The sequence below is a fragment of the Erigeron canadensis genome, chromosome 8 (genome assembly GCF_010389155.1).
Source record: "Erigeron canadensis isolate Cc75 chromosome 8, C_canadensis_v1, whole genome shotgun sequence".
In the NCBI taxonomy this organism is placed as follows: Eukaryota; Viridiplantae; Streptophyta; class Magnoliopsida; order Asterales; family Asteraceae; genus Erigeron; species Erigeron canadensis.
In genome coordinates, this window is record NC_057768.1 from 6,758,985 (window position 1) to 6,775,029 (window position 16,045).

At 33.4% G+C, this 16,045-nt stretch overlaps 2 protein-coding genes across 2 annotated transcripts; both read left to right on the top strand.

Annotated features, from left to right (window-relative positions):
• Positions 1-7,020: 7,020 nt before the first annotated feature.
• Positions 7,021-9,048, top strand: LOC122579524 (probable polyol transporter 6). The gene is made up of 2 exons (XM_043751707.1): positions 7,021-7,134; positions 7,619-9,048. The coding sequence occupies exons 1-2, from the start codon at positions 7,038-7,040 to the stop codon at positions 9,028-9,030; spliced, it is 1,509 nt and encodes a 502-aa protein (XP_043607642.1). The 5' UTR covers positions 7,021-7,037; the 3' UTR covers positions 9,031-9,048.
• A 1,896-nt stretch (positions 9,049-10,944) lies between these two features.
• Positions 10,945-13,077, top strand: LOC122580642. The gene is made up of 3 exons (XM_043752910.1): positions 10,945-11,232; positions 11,492-11,830; positions 12,352-13,077. Exons 1-3 carry the CDS (start codon positions 10,945-10,947, stop codon positions 12,832-12,834), a joined length of 1,110 nt encoding a protein of 369 aa, XP_043608845.1. The 3' UTR covers positions 12,835-13,077.
• The last annotated feature ends 2,968 nt before the right edge of the window (positions 13,078-16,045 follow it).

Sequence of the window (16,045 nt, forward strand, 5' to 3'; positions counted from 1 at the left end):
TATATATATAAAATAATTTACAGATCTAATATATTTATATAATTATTTGGTCGAAAATACGTATATATATATACAATAAAAACGGATTTTAGATGAAGAACAACATAGATCCAACCAAAACTTGTCAAGATCTAAAAGTTAATGAAGAAATGGATGGTGGATGGTGGCGGGCAGCCGAGAAAGGGAGAGAGAGGGAGAGGGGCGGCTAGGAAGAGAGGGAGAAGAGAGAGAGGGGTGTTTGTGAGAATGAGAGGAAAATGGGAAGGAGTTTAGGTCGCGTTTGGTTCACGGAATGTTTTTCAATGGAATGAAATTTAATGGAATGGAATGGAATTTGATGGAATGGAATTACATTCAATCAACATGTTTGGTTGGTAAAATGTATTAAGGAATGTTTTGACTTAAATGACATATTTGCCCTTTCTTTCTATATCTATTTGCCCTTTCTTTCTATATCAACAATAGTATTTATCTTGGAAAAGGATATAGCAGACCTCAAATTGTTTAATCGGAGACAGCACATCACTTTCCACTTTATCCTTTCCCCTCAAAGACATCACTTATGACTTTCTCCATTCTTTTTTTTTTCCTTTTCACTTATCGGAGACACACACACCACTCCATAAAATTCCAATTTTTCTTTTACAAATTATCAATAATAACATTAATCAGTAGAAACTTAAGGGTACTCCTTTTCGGTTATGGCAGAAGTGGGTTGTTTTCAGTTGGGTGGGTGTCTAGTAGCGGTGGCTATCTCCGTCTATGTGGGTGACTGTTGTTTCTGGTTGGGTGGGTGGTAGTGAATGTTTTCAGCTGGGTGGGTGGCGTCGTGGCGGTGGATGTTTCTGACAGGCTTAGGTGGTGGTGGTGGTGCTACTGGTGGATGTTTCCGGCAGGCTTAGGGGGTGGTGAAGGACTAGAAGTTGGAGTTGTAGATGTGTAGAAGGTTTGAAGAAGATGATACTTGCAAGTATAATATGGTATTTTTAGCTTCAAGCTTTGATGGAATTAAATTCCATCACACTTGCTATTAGGTCCAGATTTACTGGACTCACTCCAAACGTAACTACTGGAGCCCTCTGAAGATTTGTCCAGAAATTATGTGAAGACCAGTGAACAACTTACTTGTATAGAAATTTGGATTCCACCAGATTTGTTCACTAGACTTCACTCCATTCAAGATCTCTCCACTGAAGAACATTCTCACTAAAGTCGAAGACTGAAGTCTGAAGAAAGAAGTCTGACAAATAGCGGAGCTCACTAGAAGACTTACCAGATCTCCTGACTGGAGTTCTTGTCAGTGTTCTAGACCTTACAAGTCTGAACACTGATTACGAGGAATTGACTTTATGCCTTTACATGCCTTTAACTAGACAAACCATTTGTCTTTTGTTAAAAGCCTTACACGCATGTAAAGGTGGTTGGTTAATTGGAAGACAAGTCACTATCATGTGACTTTATTCTTTTACTTTAATCAATGTTTTTAAGGAATTAATGTAATTTCCTTAAATGCATGTAACATATTTGTACGGCAAAAAGAATATTATATTTATTCTTTTTGCCTATAAATACCAAGTCACTTCCTCGTCCAAAACACATACTTTTGCAATTTGGTGCCTTTGCTCAAATACTCTCGATCTAAACAGTCATACTTCACAACTTTAAGTATTTCGATCAAAGAGTTTATTTAGCAAAGATTAGATCACTTGTATTTCATAGGTTGTTTAGATACTTACTTTGTAATATCTTGTTCCGCAACAACCTTGTATTTTATTTAACATCAATAAATAAAATACACTTGAAAATTACATTGTGTCTCACCATTTACTTATTTATTTATCTTTATATTGCTTAAGTACGTATTACGTTATATATATTCTTGCATTTATATTAATCGTAATACTAGTCCAATCTAGTGCTTACTTGACATTTAATACTAGTCATCTCTAGTGATTACTTGACTTGTTATTCTACACTTGTGGGTTAAACCATCGAGTGAGGGACTTCACACTTACCCAAAGAATTAGATTCATATGAATGAGGTAATCTCAACATTCCTTTTGAATTGAATTCCTTACAACATTTGTAACCAAACATGGAATGGAATGGAATTAGATTCCAATTCCATCAAATTCCTTCCAAATTCCACGAACCAAACACGCCCTTAAGGTTTTGTTTACTCCCATACCCTAGATTTGACCAAGTTGACCTCCATTGACCCTCACAAAAAATCGTTTGACTCGACCATTTTATAAAACCCGAGGCTCGTTAATTTATTTTGTCAACATTGGTGAATGTAACTTTTCAATAGCTTTCTAACGGATATAAACATGTCTATATTTATTTATTAAATCTTTAATTTATTAAATTTTAACTATTCCACTTAATTTGGCATTTCCACAAGACAACTAGTAATCCTCTTGTTCTCGAGTCCATGTGCAATTTTTCTAAAGTCTAAATGCTCATAAAGCCCGATAAAACATAAGTCCACTAATTCCATTACTAAAGTCTTAAATTCTAATGATGTACACGCCCTCGAAATACATTATCTAGTTATAAAGACGCGTACATGAACGGAAAGAACTAAAGACGGTCAGAAAAGTACATCGGGAAAATATGCTCAGATGGCGGTCGTCACATTAAGTTCCGTTTAGTGCGGGACCATTTCGTTGTGCGATTAGCACACATCATACGCGTCTGAGGTAAAATTCACTTGTCAAAAAAAAAAACAGCCTCACATTCCCTTCCCCCTAATAATAATAATAATAATAATAATAATAATAATCATAATAATAATAATAATAATAATAATAATAATAATAATAATAACAATAGTTAATTACTGAAATGGTACCTCACGTTTGCGTCATATTACTGGTTTCATGTCTTTCCTTTCGAAATTACGCTGATCATGCCCAATGTATGCAAATCTTCACTCGGACCATACTGGAGGCTAACGCCGTCAGTTGGTCGTTAAAACCTCCCCCACGTGACTTGTACGTGAGGGGTAAATATGTAATATCGCGTTTTCTAATTACTGAAATAGTACCTAACGTTTGCATGATATTGCTGGTTTCATACCTATATGTTTCTTAATTACTTAAATGGTACATCATGTTTAGTTATTGATTTTTTTATATACTTTTTTAATTTGTTTTATTTTTCTTTTATAAAAATTCTCCAAAACTTGTTATAATTTAATGAAAATAGTCAAAATTCACCTATAATTCACTAAAAAATAATACCAAATAGTTATTTCATAACAAAATATAAGTTTTAAAGTTCACGAATAACCAAAAATAGTAATAAAGTATCATAAAAATAATTTTAAATCAAAAAAATATCTTTTTTAAAAATTTCGGAAATACCGCAACGGTAATACCAGAAATATCCAGGAATACCAGAAATATCAGCCGGTATTTACGGGTATTTAAAACATTGCTTTAAGCTTCGTGTCGCAGTAAATACTGACTTGTATTTCTGGTATTACCATTGCGGTATTTCCGGAATTTTTTCAAAAAAAAAAAATTTCCTCGCAAATTTATTTAAAATTGTTTTATGATACTTTATTGCTATTTTTGGTTATTCGTGAACTTTAAAACTTATATTTTGTTATGAAATAGCTATTTGGTATTATTTTTGAGTGGATTATAAGTGTATTCTGACTATTTTCATTAAATTGTAACAAGTTTTGGAGAATTTTTATAAAAGAAAAATAAAACAAATTAAAAAAATAAATAAATAAGTTAATAAATTAATAACTAAACATTAGGTACCATTTAAGTAATTAAGAAACATATAGGTATGAAACCAGCAATATCGTGCAAACGTTAGGTACCATTTCAGTAATTAGGAAACGCGATATTACATATTTACCCCTCACGTGCAAGTCACGTGGGGAGGTTTTAACGGCCAATTGACGGCGTTAACCTCCAGTATGGTCCGAGTGGAGATTTGCATACGTTGGGTATGATTAGCGTAATTTCGAAAGGAAAGGTATGAAACCAGTAATATGGCGCAAACGTGGGTACCATTTCAGTAATTAACTCTAATAATAATAATAATAATAATAATAATAATAATAATAATGATGATGATGATGATGATGATGATGATGATGATGATGATGATGATAACAAATATACTCATTATAATAATGATATTTAAATTAAGTTTTAAGTAAACTTTAATGAATTCTGTTTGGAAACCTAAAGAAACATCAATATCAATGACAATGATTCGCAAGCTTCACCAATATGATAACTGAGTGAGACGATCCAGATTTCAGTTGAACAAATAATGGAAAGATAATGCAAGAAAACTTAATGACTGAAATATATAATGCTAAGTAGAGTATCAAATATTAATTTATCTATTAGATTTATTTTGAAAATACAAAGTAATTATTCACTGTATTATTATTATTATTATTACTATTTATAAAAGTGATTTTATTATTGTTGTTGTTGTTGTTATTATTATTATTATTATTAATTTAAATTAATAACTTTGTTAATTCTGTGAATTCATCCAAAATTTATTTCTAATTCTGTGAATTAAAAATGAAACTGACACGTCAGCAGGTTACCAGGTCAAATGTTATTTTTTATGCTAATAAACAAAAAATACTTTCTAAAAATAAAGCTTTTAAAGGATATTGTTAATTTCGTGAAATCGAGTAAAGTTCATTTCTATTTTCTGCAGTTATCCCTTAAAATTATTACCTAGTTGCCGGGAAAATACGATTCTAATATAATCAAACTCTTATCCGTGGTAATTATTACGTTGTTACCATCACTACAAGAAAACAATCATTTAGAGACAAATCTAGCAACTCGCAATTAAAAGTCGCTACTTTGCGACGCAAGTAGAGACTCGTTTATCGACATCCTAGTTGTCATTGTCTCAAATTAAGTCGAAAGTTGAGTTGCAAAATGTTTCCAGTTTACAAAGTCGCAAGTGTTGTAGCATGTTAAGTCTTTATTCTGCGATGTCATCGAATGTGTAGCTAATGATGTCGCTAATACTTTCAACTTTTTGTATTGATTAAGTTCTAAGTCTTAAAAAAAAAAACAATAACAGTTATTTAAATAATAAATAAACACTAATGGTTTCGTCTGAATAAATAAATAGAGAAAAAGATAGAAAAATATAAGCGTTTTCTCAAGCTTATTTCAAAATTCAAACTGATTTGATAATTTATCAAATTTCTACTTTAAATATAAAATACAACTATTTCTTATCTCAAAAACTTGAATCATCACAGAACTGGTTGTTTAGTTTAATACTATATTAATATATGATTTTTAGTTTACTTCTATGTTGAATGGTGTAATGAGTAGCATGTATAATACTTTTAAGTTTGAATACCAAATTCTTCATTTGTATAGTAATTTTAGTTATTTAGCTCTCAGAAGCTTGAGTTTATTCGGTATTAAGCGAAACTTCATACAGATGACACGGCCCACGGGACATGAAATGTCGCTAAGACAACGACTCAATTAGTGATTTGAATTGTGACATTCTTACAATTAGCGACACAGTAGCAGCATTTACTAGCACAATCGCTAAAATTAGCGATGCTGGTAGCGATAAAAAGAATGATGCGCTAAATAAAACTGCGTCAAATTATGCGGTGTCTCTGTATGTGTCCCAATATTTAACGTCTTATTTTATGACGCAAAAATTTGCGACTTTTTCTAGAGACATCTTACCTGGTGTCGCTAATAGCAACGCTAGCTTAAAATATGTCGCTAAGCAAGACGCTAAACATGTCGCTAAATGACATTTTTCTTGTAGTGCATATTTACTACTGATAATATACATATTTTTTCTTCCTTTGAAAGGTGTGGTCTAATTGCAACGAATGATCTAGCATACGTACTAGGGTCCATGCTAGAAAGCCGGACATCTCTAATACCTAGTAGCAGGTGAAACTCCCAACTGACATAACATTTAATTGGGATATATAAAACCATGCCCCATTTGCAAACCTTTTTCACTGCGAACTTTATTTTTGAATTAATTGCAATGCCTTTTCTATATCTCAAACTCAAGACCTCCAGTATATAAAATTTGGTGTTCAATCACTGAGCTATATTGGGAAGTAATTATTATCACGAAAGACATGTAACTTCACTAATGGTATAGTTGTTAGGGTTTTGCTAAACAAAGTCGTAAAGGCTTTCGTTAAGGTGCATTAATGGACGTTTAATATGAAAATGTATAATTTTTTATGAACATTAAATGAAGCACCAAGAACTTTGTTTAGCATTAAAACTAGATTAAAAGTCGGGATAAGCATGCATTTGTTTCCCTTGTAAATAAATGTATAAATTATTTAATATTTAATACTTGCTAGTAGGGTTGATATTTGATAATTGGATAATTCATATAAATGCAGAGCATTTAGTCATTTATTGTCGGTATAGATCGAGATATGACAAAATAATCATTATGGTATTATCATTAGTCAATAATCAAAAGAAATTAATTACTACTCCATCACAGTTATTTAATTTAGGAATATATATATATATTTTTAATCCTTTTAGTTAATATATTAAGGCCATATGGATAACTCTGTCGCGACATGGACAATATCGACACAAATATGAAGAGGCCTTATAAATTATAATTGGATGTGAATGCTAATTTTGTTAATATTACCACACTAATTAATAAAGAAAAGATGATGATATATATAAAAAGGAAAATGATATTCGTATCACAAAAGTTGATAAATCAATCACTGTTATGTATTTCATACTTGTACAATATGCTGTGATATATGTACAATGTGGTAGATATATGAAATTTTGTGGTACAATTATCACTACCCATATAAAAAAGAATGGTCAATTCGAATCGGAGTAGTAGTCTACTTTTAAGCCTATATATATGAGATATCCTCCCCCTTAGTTTTCGTGTGTTTGGCTAACCCATCTTCTCATCTCACTCACTACCTGCAGTAAACAATATATATTTCCCACCATATATTATAACAAAATCTTTTACGTACGTGGTTTGTAAGATCGATGGAAGAAGGAAAAGGAATAGAAGATGGAAAGATAAATAAGTTTTCGTGCGCTTGTGCCATTGTTGCTTCTATGATATCTATCATCTTTGGTTATGGTACGTACTACTTTTATTAATTAATTAATTAATTATCTATCTCCTTAATAATTACTTCGATTCTACATAATCTACGTGTATATTATCGATCTCATGCATTTGTATATTGTATCTTAATCTCTTTGAGGCTTGTCTCATATTAGTGGTTTCTCGATAGCAAGGTTGGAAAATTGTTACCGGAAAATAAATACGGAGTATATATAATCAAATAAATAAGGAATGATGTTAATTTATATTTTGTACTTTTATAATATGTATATATCTTATATTTTTGGAACTGTGTATATATAGTGTTTAAGCTAGCGTCTACGTTTTGGTTTTAAAAAAAGTTAGCGGCCAACTAGTTGAATGTTCCATGTAAAAAATAACACGTACTATATATATGAGTTGTTTGTATATTTAACAAAATTAATTTAATGTCTTTGTAGGCCATTCTTTTGTAACAATGAGTGTGTGATTAATTTCTTTGTGTTTGTTCATTCAGAAACGGGCGTTATGAGCGGAGCCATGATCTTTATCAAAGATGATCTCAAAATCAACGACACACAAATCCAAGTCCTAGCCGGAATCATCAACTTTTGTGCTCTAATAGGCGCTCTATGCGCCGGTAGAACCGCCGATTACATAGGTCGTCGCTACACCATAAGCCTAGCCTCCACCATCTTCCTTTGTGGATCCTTACTAATGGGCTTTGCACCAAACTATGCAGTCTTATTGACGGGCCGATGTGTAGCCGGTATTGGAGTAGGATTTGCACTTGTTATTGCTCCGGTTTACTCAGCCGAGATTTCAGCTACTAGTACTAGGGGAATCCTAGCTTCATTACCCGAAATTGGGATTAGTTTGGGTATTTTATCAGGATATATATCAAACTACTTTTGTGGAAAACTAGCTTTGAACATTGGTTGGAGGGTAATGTTCATAATTGCCACCATTCCTTCTATAGCATTAGCTTTAGGCATTTTAAAAATGCCAGAATCCCCAAGATGGCTCGTCATGCGGGGCCATCTTAGGGATGCAAAACAGGTTTTGTTAGAAGTGTCACACACTAAAGAAGAAGCTCAATCCCGACTCCAAGACATCAAACTAGCAGCCGGGATAGACCTTAATTGTAATGATGATCATGTCACACTCAAGCAACAAACACGTGGCAAAGGTGTATGGAAAGAGTTACTCCTAAGACCAACTCCACCGGTCCGATGGATGCTACTAGCTGCCATTGGTATTCATTTTTTCGAGCATGCAACTGGGATCGAAGCTGTAATTTTGTATAGCCCACGGATCTTCAAGAAAGCCGGTGTTAAATCTAAGGACAAGCTCTTGTTAGCTACAATAGGAGTCGGGGTCACGAAAACCATTTTCATAACCATATCCACTTTCTTTATTGATAAAGCTGGAAGGCGAAAACTTCTATTGACGAGTGTTGGAGGAATGATAGTTGCCCTACTAGGACTAGGAATGGCTTTAACCATTGTGAACCAAGCTCATGACCAAAAGGTAGTTTGGGCACTTTGGTTAAGTATAGCTACATGTTATTTATATGTCATGTTTTTCTCACTTGGGCTTGCACCAGTAACATGGGTTTATAGCTCTGAAATATTTCCTTTAAAGTTAAGAGCACAAGGAGCAGGTATTGGGGTGGCTGTAAATAGGGCTACTAATGCAACTGTGTCAATGACATTTCTGTCGATGAGCAACGCAATTACTATCGGCGGGGCGTTTTTCTTGTTTGCTGGCATGTCTGTTTTGGCTTGGATCTTCTTCTTCTTTTTCTTGCCCGAGACTAAAGGGAAGTCACTTGAAGAGATGGAGCAGGTTTTCACAAGAGGAAAAAAATCAGGAAATGTAGATATTGAATTGCAGACTGAAAACCATGTTAGCAGACTGACAATATAAGACGTATTATACTTTGCACCTCTTTTTTTTTGGATTTTAAGGTGATAAAAGGTCAAGTATCACATTAGTTAATACATTAGAATTACATGTATTGTTTTCATCCCAAACAACGTAACTATATATAATAAGTCTTTTATTTTCTACAAATTGAAAAGTGCAATTTAAAAGATACTAATTGTAATACTGTATGTCCTGTCTGTATTAGTTTCATTTCATATGGCTTTTTTCTTCTTCTTAATAAGATTCTAAAACTGAACTGTTATCAAATATTTTAAAACTATTTGTTAGATTAAATTAAGTATTAACCAGATCAACAGTCAACTTGCTTTCTAAATTGTGCAATGAAGTTAACATCATGATGAAAGTGAAATATAAAAATATACGGAGTAATAAAAAGGTAAAAACCGTACCCAATTTATCAGTTTTCCAGGCAGTAGGATGAGATCACCTCTGCCTTAAGGTAGAAAATGGTTGCGTCTATAAGAACTTCCAGTCATTTTGTAAGGAGTGGGTATCAAACCTTTACCCCTGTATTTAAAGGTTAGGATTTCCCACTTGAGCAACCGTATTTGTTATGAAAGTGAAAATTCAAATAGAAAAAAAGAACTTCTTTCGCATAAAGGAAAGAAACGTACTGCTCACTGCCGTTTTTCACGGTTTTGAAGGACATGTGATCCCTATCTTTAAAGGACAGATCAATTACCACTTATCCAAACGACGCTGCTTCTAACTTGTTTAATCAAATTTCTTTAACAAGATTAAGTTAACAAATCAAAAAGCATGACATTAGTTATAGCAAAAGGAAGAGTTAAAACTAAGACAATCCTATATCCCAATAGGCAAAGAGAGAAAAATTAGCAACAGACTCTATGAGTATAAAATATTTGCTTTTGTAGTTCATTTGCCCATACGATTCAAAACAGTCACAAACTTTGCTTCATATGTAAATCATATGATATTCAGTATATAAATATAGATATAGACTATGCCATTCACTTCCATAAAAGGAAATTGGGATATCTATCGGGAAAAAACTTACACATAATGGTCTTAAAAAAATCGATGTAGCAAATGTAGAGTGCGCATTTCATCAAACGCATGGCGTGCAAGTTTTGGAACATCAAAAGTGCAAATCATTTAGAGTATCCTAATTTAGTCCATAATACTGATTATTATTCTTATATGGACAATTGTGTTGTATGTTGCAAATTAATAAAAATTTGATAGTTAAGTCGAAACAGAGATTCAAAGTTCACATTTACAGAAAATAAGGTGGACCGACCAGAAAGAAAAAAAGTTCATTTATGACCAACTTACTTAAATGATTTATCGTTATACTGACATATTTGTGTACAACATAAAGACAAGCAATAGTAAAATATATTAAGTTTGTATAAATGGGTCTAACATCTAGCGAGAAATATGTGTTTATATGATTAATACTTGATATAATAGGTCAAATACGATTTCAATATGTGCATTTAATTAGTAGTTTTTACATATTACTCACTTGTATCTTGATCTAGATATGTATAAAACGTCTTATGCTGCAAAACAAGTTATAACGATTGTTTACATGTATTTTCAATTGCATATAAAAAGTTTAAAATAAGCATCTTGGAGGACAAAATCAACACTGGATCAGTCAAAAATAAATTAAGAGGCACACATACATTTGTCCAAAAAATACTCCAAAACAAATATATTGCCCACATATACCTCTAAACTTAAGGGCAACAATTGGACAAATGTGATTTAACCCTTTACACCCTCACCTTCTCATTTTCATCACAAACCACCTAACAACATTCACACAAAAATAGCCAGACAAACAAAAGAAAAATAAAAGAAGGTTTTCTTCCCTCTGATCGATTTACATAAACAAAACCAGATAGCCCTGTTTTGATCATACAAATGAGGGTACTCTGTCCAAATGTTGATAGAGAAGACGCATTGGAAACCATTCTTGATGTACCGATACCGGAAGAGATGTTTACGAGCATGGGAAATAGTGTCGCTCTACGATGGCAAAACATGGCTACATGGATGAGGGCACAAACGTTGGACAAATGGTCGTCACCCGTCATAGCTAATAGTTATAACGAGCTTACGTTTTTGCTTTATATAGTCGGGTGTCCACTTCTTCCCCTTCAGATCCAACTAGACAATTCAAGCGCACGTTCCATTAGTAATTCTTCTATCGTAAGGGCATATATGCTTTTTATTAACGGCAAATCTATTCTGCTCTAATAAACACCAAGAAACACCCATGTCAAGGATCTTATAAATGCTTTTTAAGTGGTAGTTTTATTGAACTTGCATATAAAAACAACTTTTGTGCATGAAACTTTTAGAAAGTTTATGCAATGGTTGCTGATTTATTTATAGTTTATATTATCTTTTGTTATAATAATTGTTCATATTGTGAGTTAATTGATGTAATGTTGCTTGTGTTTTAAAGGAAGCATCAACTGCGAAATATATAGTGCAACAGTACATGGCTGCAATAGGGGGACAGCCAGCTTTAAACTCGGTACAAAGTTTGTGTGCTATCGGTGAAGTGAAGATCAGTGCATCAGATTTTCATCAAGGAGATGAAACCGTGAAAGCAAGAAGCAAAGAAGAGACAGGAGGATTTGTTCTTTGGCAAAAGAATCCAAATTTATGGTGTATAGAGCTACTAGTTTCCGGTTGCAAAGTTATTTCTGGAAGTAATGGCAAGATTTCTTGGAGACAATCTTCAAACCAATTAAAACCTATGACCAAAGGTCCTCCTCGTCCTCTTCGTCGATTTCTTCAGGTACTTGTCAACACTATTAACTAATGATCTCTTGTAATAGAAATTTAGAAACAGATTTATCATGGGCATGAATGCATGATGGTAACACCATAAAAGTGATCCTAACTTAATAGTAAAAGTTTGACAAGAAATGACAATAACGATTGGGCTGACTTCCTGAAAACTGTCATGGCTTTTTGATAAATGACAAACCCAGTATGTGAAGACTACCAACATTACCAGCCCATTAATAAGCTATTCCCTAATTAAGGAGGAGTTTGAAATTGCATTTTGAAGCGATTATCTGATTATTGTGTTCGCAAAACACAAATGTTTAGGAAAAGTGGCCGAATAAGCGATTATTTGCATTTGCATAGGGAGAAAACGCAATTTTAAAAAAGCAGGTTAGGATATGCTTGTTCGAAACGCAATTTTGAAAATGCAAGATTCATATGAAAACACATTGCCAAACACTCCCTAAATAGGGAGCTACAAGTGGAATAATACTAAAGTTCATTACCTCTGATGTATGTAATCTGTAGGGTTTGGACCCAAGATCAACAGGAGATTTGTTTCTTCAAGCAGTATGCATAGGAGAAAAGATCATAAACGACGAGGAATGCTTTATACTAAAGCTTGATACAAGCCAATCTGATCTAGAGGCACAAGCAGACCCAAAATATGAGATCATACATCACACAATCTGGGGTTACTTTAGTCAAAGATCAGGTCTTCTAGTTAAGTTTGAGGACTCAAGATTGTTAACTGTGAATAGTGAAGATGGGGAAGGCATTTTCTGGGAAACCAGCACAGAAACAGTGATCGAGGATTATAAGTATGTCGATGGTGTTAACATCGCACATCGTGGCAAAACTTCCGTAACGATTTTTAGATACGGAGAACAGTCATCAAATCATAAAAGAGAACTTGAAGAAAAATGGAAGATTGAAGAGGTTCACTTTAATGTTTGGGGATTGAATAAAGATTTCTTTACACCTCCTCCCGAGTTCACAGAAGAGAGGTAAACAACTTTATGATCATGGTGAAAAGCGGTTATGTTGTAAATATGGAAATGGAGGAGGTTCTGCAGTTCTTATTAACACATGCCAAACTTGGTTTTTGACCAAATTTTTGTTTTTACTTTTCTTAGTTTTAAGATGCACTGTAATTGTTCATCAGATTCTACTGAAGTGGTGGATGTTGTGGACACAAGGGTTGTCAGAACAGAGCTTTTGATGCTTAATTTTGCCAAAAGAGAGACTGTTTGATCAAGATGTATTACTCTTATATTATCAAATTTCTTTTCTTGAAAGAAATGCAGGGTGATTATCAGAATTGAAAACTTTATTGGATGATGCTAAGTTGTTTAAATTATGACCAACAAATGATAATTTGTTCGGCAAGAAGCTCAATTGCCAAAACAGGAATGAACTAACAATTAAATTAACAGATACCAAGATATACTAATTAGAAATCTTGCAACTTCGTTTCATAAGTTAAAAAAATTGGTTTTTACACCAGGCACTTAGGAAGTAGACTTTCAACGATAATAAAGGTACGGCAAACCCAAATGTGGAAGTACTAATTTTTATGTATTTAGGATCAAGATAGAGTAACAAAAGAGACATAACTTAAGTTACCGGATCCGCGTATGACCAGTCAAAACAACCGTTGGAACGAGCAGCAAGTTTCTACGACCGCCTTGTTGGGTCAACCTTCAGGCCCAAAATCACCTTTTTCCTATGAATTTTTAGCCTTCTTTATGTATTTTTTTCGTTTATTGGACTTGTTGTCCAGACTTCGGCCCTAAACACTGGGTTTACAAATTTCCTTTAGCCAAAATACGTTGTCTACAAACACACCTCATTATATATATAACAATCCGAAAGTTAACTACTACAGTACGGCTTAGTTACAATCTAACTGGCTTGGTTGGCCTTTATTTAATATCAAAGTTACTTTTTTACCCTTTCTTCTTCTACAACTTTCCGGTTTTCATCAACTTCTTTCCACCTCTTATCTTTGCCCTTTCTTCTTCTTCTTTTACAATTGTAAGCATTCTTTTCAGCTTTTATCTTTTTCTCACAAGTCTTCATCATATATGGAAACTAGGTAACACGGATAATGATAATCACCAAATATTTTCCACCGCCACCCAATTCAACATGGAAGATAGCATCAACTCCGTCGCCGCCGTTGGAAGCTGCGAACTCCGGGGACTACATACATACACATGCTGATATAAACATAAAATATATGTATATGTATCTATATATCTGTCACCAGGAAAACACGGCACGAACAACCACCGTCTTTCACCACCACGGGCTGCCATTGATCACACTAAACAATCATGGAGACCGCATGACACCCGTAAGAAACAAGAACAACCAACGACCTCCTTTCACCGTCAGGAACAACTACTTTTCAAATCACCAAAATAATCAAAAGTACTGGTAAAAAGAAAAATTGATTAAATTATATACTTAAATACAATCCCAGCTTTACTTACATGATTCAACCTCATAAGCCATCCTAATTTACTTTTTTTCACCCACCAATCCACCACCGAGTTGTGCCCCGCCAAAATGGAAGAGTGATTAAACCCCAAAAAAGATTTGCTGATTTTTTGTAGGTATATTAACAAAAATCGGGTCATCAAAATATCTATATAAATTTAAAATGAAAAACATGGTTGAGTTTTTATTTGAATCGAGAGAGATTGCAAATCTGTGAACTGTTATCATCAGCGACAAATAATGGAATGAAAACTATATGGAGTTTTATCAATAGAGAGTAAAAACATGATCACATGATAATGGAAACAAACGAGGAATGCGTGTAACAATGACAATAATGTGAACAACAAGTGATACAGAGACATACACCTGCCTCATTATTTTATTATTATTATTTGTTAGTGCCATTGATGTTGTCAATTGTAATTGTTGATGACTTGATGTAAGTTACTCCTAAAATAGCTATAAATTGAATTTAATGAATTTAACAATCAACAAATTTTTAGTAACGAAAGCTTGCATAAAATTAATTTACTTTTTTTACATTTACTTATTAACAAATGAAAGAAGAAATAAAAAAAATTGTTCTTTTGCCTTTTCACACGGATGATGCATGTAAATTAAATAATTTTTAACATATTACTTTGTACCTTTTAACATACTATCATATAAATTAAGGTGTTAAATCCATGAATCTTATTCTACTTATATCTTGAAGTATGGTTAATTTCATGAGGAAATTACTGTACGTTGAATGTTCTAACGAATGCTATACGTTGTTTCTGTTTTATTTTCAATAGTTGGCTAAATATGCATATAAAATCAATAAAGAGAAGGTTAACTAAACAGACGACTAGATGAAACTCGAAGAAACATTACATAAAATACCCCGCAGCGAAGCGCGGGTATATTAACTAGTTAGATAACAATTTCTTATGGTGTTTTAAGATAGAAAAAAAAAATATCTAGCAATAATTACCTGATAGCATTCCTTTTATACATGACTTTGCCATATTTCTTAAACAAATCATCATTCATGTCATCTGTATCTTGGCACACATTCTGCAAGTTCACTACTCATTTTAAACAACATATGTAGTCAACCAAATAATAAAAAAGCAGCATGTTTGGATCAGTGGTAAACACCCTTGCCTCTGGAAACAAAGGTCATGGGTTCGATCCTCATCCCATGCAAAGGTTGGAGGGCCTTTTCTACCATTTAGGTAGAAACTGGAAGCAGTCTGCCTACATCTTAACCTCCCCCATACACCGTCGAGGTATTGGGGCTCAAAACCCGCGGAAAGCAGCACTGAGCAGTTACTTACTTTTTAGTCAACCAAATAATACTTGCAGACAATAATTACAAAAAATAGAGGGAGGGGATTCCCTTAATTTACTCTTACCTTAAAATGAAAATAAATAACATGTGAAATTTAAGTATAACCGAAATCACTTCCTCCACTAGTCCCCTGTGTGAAAGGAAAGCAAAGAAACATATGACTATCTCCAATGTGAAAGGGATCAATGGTAGAGCGGTACAGACGCTTTGAATTTCTTGTAGAGTAATGGAATTTATCAGATTTTGATGGTTGATATGTTTTGTTAGAAATCTAACTTTGGGGCCTTAATACTCAGTGGGCCACGTGCTTGTGCCTAACCCAATACTATTATTGGGCCGGCCCTAGTGTTGATGTGAAGACCGGCTTTGACTAAGATG

Excerpts from the sequence above, each read along its gene's own strand:
- LOC122579524 (XM_043751707.1), top strand. The coding sequence starts at position 7,038 with ATGGAAGAAGGAAAAGGAATAGAAGATGGAAAGATAAATAAGTTTTCG. Across the intron at positions 7,135-7,618 it reads ATCTATCATCTTTGGTTATG|AAACGGGCGTTATGAGCGGA; the intron begins GTACGTACTACT and ends TTGTTCATTCAG.
- LOC122580642 (XM_043752910.1), top strand. The coding sequence starts at position 10,945 with ATGAGGGTACTCTGTCCAAATGTTGATAGAGAAGACGCATTGGAAACC. Across the intron at positions 11,233-11,491 it reads CCATTAGTAATTCTTCTATC|GAAGCATCAACTGCGAAATA; the intron begins GTAAGGGCATAT and ends TGTGTTTTAAAG. Across the intron at positions 11,831-12,351 it reads CTCTTCGTCGATTTCTTCAG|GGTTTGGACCCAAGATCAAC; the intron begins GTACTTGTCAAC and ends TGTAATCTGTAG.